The sequence below is a fragment of the Cydia pomonella genome, chromosome 3, assembly GCF_033807575.1.
Source record: "Cydia pomonella isolate Wapato2018A chromosome 3, ilCydPomo1, whole genome shotgun sequence".
NCBI lineage: Eukaryota > Metazoa > Arthropoda > Insecta > Lepidoptera > Tortricidae > Cydia > Cydia pomonella.
This window is the reverse complement of record NC_084705.1, coordinates 26,455,887-26,469,305: the sequence shown is the minus strand read 5'-3', so window position 1 is coordinate 26,469,305 and position 13,419 is coordinate 26,455,887. Positions and strand designations below refer to the sequence as shown.

At 46.6% G+C, this 13,419-nt stretch overlaps 1 protein-coding gene and 1 long non-coding RNA gene across 2 annotated transcripts in view; one reads left to right on the top strand and one right to left on the bottom strand.

Moving 5' to 3' along the window:
* Positions 1-13,419, top strand: part of LOC133516428 (uncharacterized) — a 452,437-nt gene that overhangs the window by 48,535 nt on the left and 390,483 nt on the right. The window lies entirely within an intron of this gene.
* Positions 437-13,229, bottom strand: LOC133515971 (collagen alpha-1(I) chain-like). The gene is made up of 9 exons (XM_061848624.1): positions 13,111-13,229; positions 5,643-5,803; positions 4,824-4,898; positions 4,416-4,538; positions 2,993-3,119; positions 2,223-2,449; positions 1,857-2,177; positions 946-1,713; positions 437-907 (listed from the first exon to the last, which is right to left on the bottom strand). Exons 2-9 carry the CDS (start codon positions 5,757-5,759, stop codon positions 437-439), a joined length of 2,229 nt encoding a protein of 742 aa, XP_061704608.1. The 5' UTR covers positions 5,760-5,803; positions 13,111-13,229.

Sequence of the window (13,419 nt, the reverse complement as noted above, 5' to 3'; positions counted from 1 at the left end):
GTGGTCGGGCCGCTCGCCCATGTCGCCGCGCGGCGGGCGCGGCCGGCCGGGCGGGCCGCGCCGGGCGCCGCGCGCGCGCCCCCGCGACCTGCTAACTGTAGTGGCGAGTACTGACCGTGGTCGGGCCGCTCGCCCATGTCGCCGCGCGGCGGGCGCGGCCGGCCGGGCGGGCCGCGCCCGCCGCGCGCGCGCCCCCGCGACCTGCTAACTGTAGTGGCGAGTACTGACCGTGGTCGGGCCGCTCGCCCATGTCGCCGCGCGGCGGGCGCGGCCGGCCGGGCGGGCCGCGCCGGGCGCCGCGCGCGCGCCCCCGCGACCTGCTAACTGTAGTGGCGGGTACTGACCGTGGTCGGGCCGCTCGACCATGTCGCCGCGCGGCGGGCGCGGCCGGCCGGGCGGGCCGCGCCGGGCGCCGCGCGCGCGCCCCCGCGACCTGCTAACTGTAGTGGCGAGTACTGACCGTGGTCGGGCCGCTCGCCCATGTCGCCGCGCGGCGGGCGCGGCCGGCCGGGCGGGCCGCGCCGGGCGCCGCGCGCGCGCCCCCGCGACCTGCTAACTGTAGTGGCGAGTACTGACCGTGGTCGGGCCGCTCGCCCATGTCGCCGCGCGGCGGGCGCGGCCGGCCGGGCGGGCCGCGCCGGGGCGCCGCGCGCGCGCCCCCGCGACCTGCTAACTGTAGTGGCGAGTACTGACCGTGGTCGGGCCGCTCGCCCATGTCGCCGCGCGGCGGGCCCGGCCGGCCGGGCGGGCCGCGCCGGGCGCCGCGCGCGCGCCCCCGCGACCTGCTAACTGTAGTGGCGAGTACTGACCGTGGTCGGGCCGCTCGCCCATGTCGCCGCGCGGCGGGCGCGGCCGGCCGGGCGGGCCGCGCCGGGCGCCGCGCGCGCGCCCCCCCGCGACCTGCTAACTGTAGTGGCGAGTACTGACCGTGGTCGGGCCGCTCGCCCATGTCGCCGCGCGGCGGGCGCGGCCGGCCGGGCGGGCCGCGCCGGGCGCCGCGCGCGCGCCCCCGCGACCTGCTAACTGTAGTGGCGAGTACTGACCGTGGTCGGGCCGCTCGCCCATGTCGCCGCGCGGCGGGCGCGGCCGGCCGGGCGGGCCGCGCCGGGCGCCGCGCGCGCGCCCCCGCGACCTGCTAACTGTAGTGGCGAGTACTGACCGTGGTCGGGCCGCTCGCCCATGTCGCCGCGCGGCGGGCGCGGCCGGCCGGGCGGGCCGCGCCGGGCGCCGCGCGCGCGCCCCCGCGACCTGCGAACTGTAGTGGCGAGTACTGACCGTGGTCGGGCCGCTCGCCCATGTCGCCGCGCGGCGGGCGCGGCCGGCCGGGCGGGCCGCGCCGGGCGCCGCGCGCGCGCCCCCGCGACCTGCTAACTGTAGTGGCGGGTACTGAACGTGGTCGGGCCGCTCGCCCATGTCGCCGCGCGGCGGGCGCGGCCGGCCGGGCGGGCCGCGCCGGGCGCCGCGCGCGCGCCCCCCGCGACCTGCTAACTGTAGTGGCGAGTACTGACCGTGGTCGGGCCGCTCGCCCATGTCGCCGCGCGGCGGGCGCGGCCGGCCGGGCGGGCCGCGCCCGGCGCCGCGCGCGCGCCCCCGCGACCTGCTAACTGTAGTGGCGAGTACTGACCGTGGTCGGGCCGCTCGCCCATGGCGCCGCGCGGCGGGCGCGGCCGGCCGGGCGGGCCGCGCCGGGCGCCGCGCGCGCGCCCCCGCGACCTGCTAACTGTAGTGGCGAGTACTGACCGGGGTCGGGCCGCTCGCCCATGTCGCCGCGCGGCGGGCGCGGCCGGCCGGGCGGGCCGCGCCGGGCGCCGCGCGCGCGCCCCCGCGACCTGCTAACTGTAGTGGCGGGTACTGACCGTGGTGGGGCCGCTCGCCCATGTCGCCGCGCGGCGGGCGCGGCCGGCCGGGCGGGCCGCGCCGGGCGCCGCGCGCGCGCCCCCGTGACCTGCTAACTGTAGTGGCGGGTACTGACCGTGGTCGGGCCGCTCGCCCATGTCGCCGCGCGGCGGGCGCGGCTGGCCGGGCGGGCCGCGCCGGGCGCCGCGCGCGCGCCCCCGCGACCTGCTAACTGTAGTGGCGGGTACTGACCGTGGTCGGGCCGCTCGCCCATGTCGCCGCGCGGCGGGCGCGGCCGGCCGGGCGGGCCGCGCCGGGCGCCGCGCGCGCGCCCCCGTGACCTGCTAACTGTAGTGGCGGGTACTGACCGTGGTCGGGCCGCTCGCCCATGTCGCCGCGCGGCGGGCGCGGCCGGCCGGGCGGGCCGCGCCGGGCGCCGCGCGCGCGCCCCCGTGACCTGCTAACTGTAGTGGCGAGTACTGACCGTGGTCGGGCCGCTCGCCCATGTCGCCGCGCGGCGGGCGCGGCCGGCCGGGCGGGCCGCGCCGGGCGCCGCGCGCGCGCCCCCGCGCTGCTCCGCGGCCTCGACCGCGAGCCTCTGCTTCCCCGCGACCTGCAAACATATACGATGTTTGCCAAACAAACTTGTAAAGAGCACGCACGTGACCAGGGACCCATTTCTCCACGAAATGTCACATCGTATGTTTTACCATGGCAACACACTAATAATATTAGACTAATACCGTTCCAGAAATGAGGCCCTGTAGGGAGCAGCACAGGAGCAAAGTTCATGATTCACTAAAAATCATTAAGTCAGATTTAATATCAATTAAGTCCAATTTACGACACAATGTGGCAGACCATCCAATCCAACACTTACTATCTATCGTCTACTCATATCCGTATTGTCACTGTACAGCTGTGTATCATGCTCCCATAGTAAGGAAACAAAATGATTTGCGATTCTACAACCTAGCGTCAGAATACAGGAACAGGAGTTAGAAAAACTTTCTTATATCACTTTTCCCAAATTAGGAATAAGGCCTGGAGGCCTTGTTTAAGTGGACCTAAACCACGAGATAGGTTTTCTACTCGGTTATTCGTACTAGTGTGGATGGTGAATGTAAAACAAGATCAGAACAAAGAATACACTTACGTGGACGCGGCGCGCCAGACCGTTCTCTCGGCTCGCGCGCCTCTCGCTCGCGAGGCGGCTCGGGCTCGCCGTTACCGGCGGCGGCGGGTGGTTTTTTCTTCTTCTTTTCATTTGTCTGCCACTCACCCTGGAAAATACCAAAAATTCTAATATTCATAATACATAAATAACTTACTAGGTATAAAAAAAAATGTTCACACACTTATTGCTGACTGCACATCTTGTTTGGTCCTCAAGACCTTTCGAATGATGCTAAACTCGAATGTATTTGTGTTTTTCCATCAAGGATTTCATTAAGTTTCCTTATGACTGCATCTGATAGCATATTATTGCATTGTCATTGAAATCACATACCTAAGTACGTCAAATTTCAACTCGATCAGATACCGCGAACCGGTTCGAATTTAAGTGCCAATTACAAGATTTGAATCATTAAGTGAGGCTAGGTAAAAGTGTTTTAAAATACTAGCTACACTTAGGGTGTGTAGTGAGCCCTCAGCTCTCATAATCTATGGTCACAGGGCAACCCCGCCACGGAGTAGCACGGACACGCGCCGATCGGCGGACAAGTTTAACGACAAGTCGACCGCGCTGACCCCGCGACGGCCCCCCTCCGTTATGAGTTCTCATCATTGGGCACATTCCGTATGTCCTGTCATGTTACTCACTTACACAAAATACGCGGGTCCGCGAACATAAGTAAAATATGTCACTTGAAAACAGCTTTACCACGCACAATTTTCGAATACTGGCTCAATCAATTATTATTAACTGATAATTATGGAAACGCAATGCTGGATTTAGAGGTCTGGAGGCCTCGGGCAATAAAGGAGTGGAGGCCCCTTGGCCCCAAATTTTTTGGTAAATTTACCGAATTCTCTATTGTGGGGGGCCCCTCTTTTGTGGAGGCCCGGGGCAGTAGCCCCGGTTGCCCTCCCCTAAATCCGGCCCTGTGGAAACGGGAATAACTTTCACAGATTTTTTTAACCTGTATTCGTTGACTCTCCTCCAGCAGTATGTTACAGGCGGCGACCAAGTCGTTGTCCGAGCCGTGCAGCACCGAACTCACCTCCTCCGCAGTGCAAGATATCATCTCCAACAGCTTTAGCACCTGCGGATGTTAAGATTGTAACCTGTATTCGCTGACTCTCCTCCAGCAGTAGGTTACAGGCGGCGACCAAGTCGTTGTCCGAGTCGTGCAGCACCGAACTCTCCTCCTCCTCAGTGCAACATATCATCTCCAACAGCTTTAGCACGTGTGGATGTTAAGATTGTAACCTGTATTCGCTGACTCTCCTCCAGCAGTAGGTTACAGGCGGCGTCCAAGTCGTTGTCCGAGTCGTGCAGCACCGAACTCACCTCCTCCTCAGTGCAACATATTATCTCCAACAGCTTTAGCACCTGTGGATGTTAAGATTGTAACCTGTATTCGCTGACTCTCCTCCAGCAGTAGGTTACAGGCGGCGACCATGTCGTTGTCCGAGTCGTGCAGCGCCGAACACACCTCCTCCTCGGTGCGACATGTCATCTCCATCAGCTCTAGAACCTGTGGATGTTAAAAGTAGTTATTGACAAATAAAAACGCAATAATATTATCTAGGGTATGTTGAAACAATAGCAGTCAACCATTACATTTGAAATTTTCTGCATCAATGCAGTAATTTTAATATTGGACAAATGACATGTGGTTTTGTTTACATTATTCGAAGTATCAAAAATTGCTAACTAAATAAGAAGACATCATCTAACCATTACAGGAATTTAACATCTATTGTTGGGAATTTCCCACAATAACAAACAAGTTTCGATCTAGAAGCGAAAGTGATCTCACCATTCTTCGAACGTCCGTGGAGTCGTCACTTTTGCGGTCGATCATGTTTGCGATACGCATCTGTTCTGTGGTTGCCTGGAACATAAAAAAATATTTGATATATGAAAAAGGGCTTTAAGGGAAAAGGGACCAGTTAGGTAGGCAAATCTAATTCACACAATGATAGTAGTTTAAGTAAGCGCCTGAGGCACTGATGTCAGTTTTCTTTAAAAGGCAACTAGGTAAGGTTCCATGTCCATCCATCAGGTATTGGCGTTAAGGCCGGCGAGGCAAGAAGTAAATATCTAATTGTTTTCTAACGGGATAAATAACGACTGACTCCAATAACTTGTAGGTAGATCTCTTACCAAACTGGCAAATTGTGGGAAAAGTTGAACTCGCTACGCGTACACTTTGCTTTCAACACTTACGCAGTGCCTTATAAATGGCCCTCAGCTCTCATAATCTATGGTCACAGGGCAACCCCGCCACGGAGTAGCACGGACACACGCCGATTGGCGGACAAGTCTGGCGACAAGTCGACCGCACTGACCCCGCGACGGCCCCCCTCCGTTATGATTTCTCATCATTGGGCACACTGCAAAACATTTCATATAGTCTGGCAATTCATCACCAGTCTCATCCAAAAATTTGAAAAAGTAGGCGTAAACATTTGAATTTTGCGCCGTTTTACTGACAAAACTCTTTACTCTTCTGGGTGTGACATTTTATAAGATGCTATTGACATACACCCTAGTTACTTAGTTACACCTTGACCCCACTAACTTAGAATTTGACCTTGACCCCACTAACTTGCTACTTGACCCTGACCCCACTAACCTGTAGCTGTTGTTTGACCTTCTCCTTGGCCGGTGGTTTGTCGACGCCCTTGGACTTGTCCTGGGCTTTGTCCTTCCCCTTCGCACCACCCTTGGTGGCGCGTGCTCCCAAACTCATCTTTATCTGCTATAATTATATTTACAGCCTCTATTTACAAGCAGCTGTAACAATTAAAAAAATACGATTAATATGTATGTTAGATATTATTTTTTTACAAATATTAAATGCTCTGGACAGTGCCTTTTTATTACCCATATACTTGTCTTTGTTTGTACAGTTAGCATATAGCATTGCCCGACCGAAAACAGAGTCTATGCCGAAACCGAAAGTTCACTTTTGCTCTAGTTTCGGCCGAAACATGATTGTTATGCCGAAATCTGACTAAACCCAAACCGAAGCGAAATTACACTATTGAAATACAGTACAATACACATACAGTTTCGGTACGGCCGAAAGATTAGGCAGTTTTTTTTTGCTGAAACCGAACTACGTTCGGACTCTGGCATACAGAGTAGCAGATGCACAGTAGCGAATAGAAACAAGCGCCAAAAGTATCTGCTCTGTAGTTGACGGATCTTTCCTACTGGTCTTGGTACTGTTCCTTTCGGGCATTCTCCGCTCTGCTCGGCATAGCATTGCTCCGAGCAATTATTAGGGTTTGCACAACATGACGTCCCTTTGCGTATACGACCACGGATAAGATAATTACTTGAATTTTGACAACCCTAAATAGCCAAAAAGGATAGTACCTTACATAAGAAAGGGACAGCATGATTCGTCCCTGAATCGCTGTCAAACTTCGGTTTTGTAGGAAGTTTCTTTTTTGTACGGTAGACCTACCAAACTTATTCTGTGATATACATAGGTATGTCGGAGATATATCAATATCTGATCTGTAGATCGAGTTCAAATTATCTGGTTAGGTATGGTAATGCTAAAAGTACACATCTAACTTTTGGTGCGTAGCCCTATCCGCTACTGTTGATGCTGACTGTACCTAATTAAAAAAAATGGTATTCTTGTTATTTTTAATAGCCGGGTCCACACAGAGCGAGCATACGTGCGAGGCAATTTCCTCGCGCACAAACCGGACAGTGTAGACGTGCCTCGGCCGAGGCGGCGCGTGCGATTTCCTCGCCCGAGCACGCCGCCTCGGCCGAGGCACGTCTACACTGGCCGGTTTGTGCGTGAGGAAATTGCATCGCACGTACGTGCTCGCTCGGTCGCTCTGTGTGGACCCGCCTAATAAGTTAACGCTTGCTTAAATTAAATATACTCGTAATATCTTATTTTTCAAGATCTATGGAATGTTGAATGTGTAAATTATTTACATGTCTAGATATTTTTAATAGCCTCGTACAGTTTATAATGGACAATATAAAGTACTATAAACTCACAATCGAAATAAAACGAAATTGCGAACAGAATTATAACTTAGTCCTAAATGATCCTGAGACTACAATTAAAGCCTTGGATGAGGATGCTAAGGTCGTTGGCCGTGAAATCGCAAACGCGTTTTACTGCGCGATAGGGTTATTGACGTGTTATGCTCCGTGCACACTAGACGCGACTTTTTATTGACAAGGGTGACTAAGGGCGAGAACATACAGTCCGTACGAGTAATGTGAAGAATAGCTTTGATTCTCGAATTTTGAACTAGGAAATGGAAGGGGTAGTTCACTATTATACAGGATGATTCAGGAGACGTGAGCAGGATCAAGCCTGCATATTCGGTAAATTATCAGCAACTGTTTCGTACCAGTATTTGTGAGATTAACGTTAATTTAATTTTTACTGTTTTATTTTATTTACGATATTTATGGTCACCCTCTTTGTTTTATCCATAATAAGTGACAAATTGAATGTGATCGGAGTCTGGTTACTTTTATAAAGTCGTATCTCACTCAAATGTGACATTTTATTTTCTTCATAATCAAAGTGCTGTCATAACGGTTAAAGAGTTTTATCTTTGTTAATTAAGTGTTGTAGGGTGTCCATGATTGTAGATAATCAAATTTGTCCTTAAGACAAAGTTAAATAACAGATAAAAAGCGTGATTGTTTTACTTAAATATGACGGTGAACGATTCATTAACATTTACTGATTGTGTAGGCTTAGTCCAGCTCACGTCTCATGAATCACCCTGTATAGTGATCTGATGATTTAAACCTTGCCTATGCCACCGACAGACTGTTTTAAGAAGCGTTAACGAAGACTAGGTCGCCACGGTGCTATTTTACTTTTAAATAACTATGATGCGACCCGCACCACTTATTTGCGTCCTACACCACTTTATCATTATCATACAACAAGCCATGTTTACCCCCCGCTATAACGCATTTGCTGTTGATACAGTGTAAACTATATTCGCTATGTGCACGACTGAAACGCAACCTAGCAGCCGCAAATCTAGGGGAACACGTCAATTCACTAAATCTTATAAAACTACTTCAAAACTAAAAACTACTGAACGAATTGTCATACGACTTTCATCTATAGGAAGGGCACAGGTTGAAATATGTTGTCGGAAAAAATCACGCTGGCTAGAAGCTTTCATCGAAAACGCTGCCTAATCCGTTTGAGCTATAACATACCAACCAACTATAGCCAACAAATGTGGACTTTATAGGGAATGAATCGTTATATCGGGTGACATTGTATGGAGTTTACACTGTATTTGTAATTCACACGAAGACAAGAGTACTACTCTTGATGTTGTGAATAGAAAAAGATAATTTTGATTTCCATGAATTAATGAATGAGGTAGTCAATAATTAATATATTAAAAAGTAAAAGACAACCAACATTTTGAGAATGGACCATCTACACAAGTACTGCATAATATAATAAATATTATAAGACATTATTACGCAAATTGACTAAGTCCCACAGTAATCTCAATAAGGCTTATGTTGTGGATATTTAGACAAAGATATATATTATATAATATATAAATACTTAAATACATAGAACACAGGCATGACTCGTGAACAGATATTCGTGCTCATCACATATATAAATGCCCTTACCAGGATTCGAACCCGGGACCATCGATTTCATAGGCAGGGGCACTACCCACTAGGCCAGAAAGATCGTCAGAATATGAAAACGAATCTAATAAACATTATTATATGATTGCCACTCAGTTATGTAGCACATAACGCGTAATTGGTACTTATGCACTTTTTTGGTTAAAAGTTACTGTTTTTAAACCAACATGCAACAATTAAGTTCAAAATAAGATAATGAAGTTCAAAATAAGAAGCCACCTGCATTTGTCAGTTAAAAATAGAAAACTATAAAAAGCGTGTAATAACTAATAACTATCCAATGCGGCGCGTAAACACACCACAGTCGTAAACAATGAATTGCCATTGAGAACATCGTAAAATTAGTTTCATGTCCGCACTTGCAATTATTTGCCTAGTTTACAATACGACAGTACAATGACTTCTTTCGATGCTTGTATAAGACTGGTAATTTTCATCAACAATTTGTAAGCGACTTCGACGCGCTAATGATTCACCCTTCAAAGGCAAGTGTAAAAAGCAGCTAAGGCCTAACTCTCTTAGATCCATTTGCCAAAATATTTGAGTTGCATTAGTTTCTATAAACCTGCACACTATTATACCTACAAATTGTTTATTTGACAAATATTATGCTTGGGAGTATTGCATCACTTGCAACAGTGAGTAAAAGCTACCTAATCTACCCTGATATTACTTTCTCACTCTAGCAGACAACTGCCTCCCGCAGAACTGCAAGCAGTTCTGTGAGTACTGGATTTTAAGTAATTTAAAAAAGTAGAAATCAAATCAATCCACCATAAGATATTTCATTTAGACAATCAAAGTACCCTACATGCCATAATCTTATAAGTATGTTTAACACATGCACCGTTGAGCTACGGTCGTAGCGCTACGTCGTAGCCGATAACATGGGTTTCCCGGTATGTAGCAAAAATGCTTACTAGAGGCAAAACGACAATGTGTCGTCATTAACGCTTTTTCGGGTTTGATGAAATTATTACAAGTTTTTATTTAATGTTTAAATGGAAAGCCTATATAGGCATAAGCCAGGGGTGGCCAACAGGTCGATCGCGACTGTTAGTCCAGTCGATCGTGGCAAGGCAAAAAAATATAAATACGTAGACCAGTTTCATTTAAGGTTTCAAGAAGTATGTAATTGGTAGATCGCACAGGGTTTCGTTAGTAAACAGGAGATCTTGGGTCTAATCAAGTTGGCCACCCCTGGCATAAGCAAACCCTTATTGCCAAGAGATAAGGTATACCAAGACACAGCGAAATGTGAAAAAGCCTGAGTACGCAACATCATAAACAGCATGTCAACTCCTTGTATATATTTTTTAAATGACCCTGATAATTTGTGATTAGGCGGGTCCACACAGAGCGAGTATACGCGCGTTTTCCTCACCTGAGCGCGCCACCTTGGCCAAGGCAGGTATACACTGGCCGATTTGAGCGTGAGGAAATTGCCTCGCGCATATGCTCGTTCTGTGTGGACCCGCCTATTATCTATTTATTGTCAATCAAAGGATATAAAAATACTGTTTTAAAAAAAATATAAACCTTAGTCCCTTTTGGAAGGATTAACTATGAACTAGCCACTATTACCACCATAAGCTTAATTATTATTTTTCTAAATCTTCTTCTGTTTAGAACATGGGATTTGAAATAAATTCAGTTCCTTTTTATATTCATTTCATTTGCATAAACTATCCTTAGTGCTATGTTTTATACAATGATACATTAAAAAAATTAATACATCAAAACTTGTATGCTCCCATTTCCTGCATCATTACTGTTGACAGATTTTCCTTAATTTATGGTCAAACGAAATTAAGGATACCTCTATATGTATAAGTTCTTTTGTTCATTAGAATTTTGATATTTTGACTATAAAAGACTTCACAAAATAGTTTAAAATGCCATCATTTACCAGCAAGTGTAAAAGTTACTGCAAAAGTTACACAAATCACTATAGGTGTGCCTACATTTGCAGAGGTCCCTCAATTATTCCAGGATCCCATTATCAGATCCTGACATGATGACAGTGGGCACAACTGAAGCCTACTTTACAATCCTCCAAATCGGTTAAACCACCTTTGAGAAATCAGAGAACACACATAAAACATAGATCCAGATAAATTGAGAATCTCTTCCTTATTGAAGTCAGTATAAAATTAGATTTGGTTTGATAAAATGTTTAAGATTCTTGTTACCAAGTTTTTTCAGAGAATAAAATCATTACATATAAAATTATTTATATCAACATTATTTCACATACAAAACTCAATGCAAACTGGAAACCAATATTTTTTAATTTATTTCAGATCTAATTTGCCATGGGTTCCTAATACAAGAATCTTTTTTTTTTTCATTATTTTTGTGGTAGTAGATATACATTTAGAGGGTTATGCATTGTTATTATTTTTAATCCCAAAATAAAGGATACTCTATTGTAAAGTTTATTCTCTGCAGCACTAATTAAATAAAATTTAAGTGTGTTGTGGTCTATGACAGATAACAGTCAACTGAAAAGCTCTTCAATCTAAATCACAAGCATTTTAATTTGTGAACAATTCTGTAGATAATAGAGGTGACTATAAACTATTTGTAAATTCTGTTTATTTTATCCCAAAACTCTCTAAAAAAATAAATTTCAGGTCATTCCTGTAACTGCAACCTGTGCCGAGTTTCATGCTATTTCCCATACAATGTATGAAAATGACAAAATTTTTTTTTCTTTTTCATAACTTTTTTCCTATCAATCGCGTATACTACTGTCGTATAATCATTATTTCACAAAAAATCTTGATGCGAACAGAAAACCAATAAAAAATTACTGTCTGACCAAATTTCTCCATAGTAATTTGTATGGGAATTTTAGTTGAAAGTCGGCACAGGTTCCTGTTACAGGAATGACCTGAAATTTATTTTCAGTGTTTTGGGATAAAATAAACTGAATTAGGGGGTATGCGTTATTAATTTCTGAAAATCATTAAATAAGGGATACCTTAATTATCACCTCTAAAATATGGAATATACTGTTGGAAGAAAATTTTATTTAAAAGTCACTATTATAAATACCTAATGTGAGACCTCAAATTTATATTTAGTCAGCAAAAGGTACAAGGCAAGAATTATAATCTACACCACGGATCACCAAATGGCCGACCACCAACCTATTATTATTTTATTCTTATTTAATAAACTCAAGTAGAAACAGATGGCAATGGACATTTTATTTAAAGAACTGGACCCCTGAAGAAACTAATTGGTGACCCCTGATCTACACTATGGCAGCTGTTATAGAAAAAAAAATAGGGTAAGATAGCATAATCCATTGGTATTAACAATTTACTGGAGTACACTAGGTATTATAAGGTTATATGGGTTGAAATCAACCCATAACCATCTAACTGAAAAGATTATAAATAATAGGTGCAAGTCCCATTTCTGATGATGTAATTGCTGTTACAACATTTCATTTGTGGCTGAATGAATTAACATTATCAACCAAGGAGTGTTATGTTGTGAATTTTATCATATTGCAATGGTTTTTATCAAGATATAAATAAACAAAACATTACTTTCACTAGTAATTATAATATCTTATACTACTGAAAATATGATTCCAAGCAGTCTATCAGGTATCACTTCTAACCAGAAAAAAGCCTATTAAAAATTCAAGGACACATGCATCTCCAAAAAGTGAATGCCCTCCCACATAACCTAATCCTTTTCTAAAAGCTTTGTTAACAAGTTTTAACTGAAGAGAAGTGCCAAAATACACATACCCACATTACCCACTGACAATTTTGCATAAAATTTGACCATCAACAAAATACGTAGGCACCATATCAGCACAAAGACATCACTCACCGTCCGTGGCGGTGTAGGAGCGGCAAATTGATAAACAAAACACTTGTGTAATTTTACTACAAACTACAACTTTTACCCATCACAACACTGCAATAAACTCATTCAAACAACAACGTCTACTTCCGGATCAGCACTAGAGACGAAATATAGAAATTTTTAGCTTCTTTAAGCAGAAATCAGGACAATGATTCATTGCAAGTGGAGCGCAAGGGCGATACACGAAAAACGAGGATGCGCGTCGGCTTCCTACGGAAACCACGCAGAATTGCGATAGCAGCACTTTTCCACGATTCAAGGAGCACGCGTCATCGAATCCTATCCCGTTCAGCGCGAAACCGAATACCAGCGGCACATGTGGGGGACGCCATTCTTGAAGCAGCTTTCTTGGTATCAAAATGACAGACAGTCTCTTTAATGACGGAATCACGTACACAACACCTTTTTTACACATTGTTTTACGCACATCAACACACAATTAAATCTCAACTTTTATGTTTACCTTAATTCTAAAGCAATATCCGAAAATCAACTTATTTTTTAATAAAATTTCCTGATTTCCATACCTGTGATGCGCTCTCAAACGCAAGCTGGTCACGTGACTTGCTAGTGGTGTTCCATGTTCACGTTTAACGTAACGGTTTGAAGAATGGCCAGTTTTTATTGCCAAATAATTTTGTGATTATGTAACAAACGAAAACAATCGATTAGCGGTTTCATATTAAAATTAAAAGCATAAAAAAGTGTTCAATTAAATATTCAAATATGTATATATGCACTGTAAAAGGGAAATATGTATATTATGGGGTCCTATATATTATACTACTCTTTGATTACGGGTATGATACAACAATAGTTTTATGCTGAGAAATATT

Excerpts from the sequence above, each read along its gene's own strand:
- LOC133515971 (XM_061848624.1), bottom strand. The coding sequence starts at position 5,759 with ATGAGTTTGGGAGCACGCGCCACCAAGGGTGGTGCGAAGGGGAAGGAC. Across the intron at positions 4,539-4,823 it reads CCACGGACGTTCGAAGAATG|GTTCTAGAGCTGATGGAGAT; the intron begins GTGAGATCACTT and ends TAACATCCACAG. Across the intron at positions 2,450-2,992 it reads GTCTGGCGCGCCGCGTCCAC|GTCGCGGGGAAGCAGAGGCT; the intron begins GTAAGTGTATTC and ends ATATGTTTGCAG.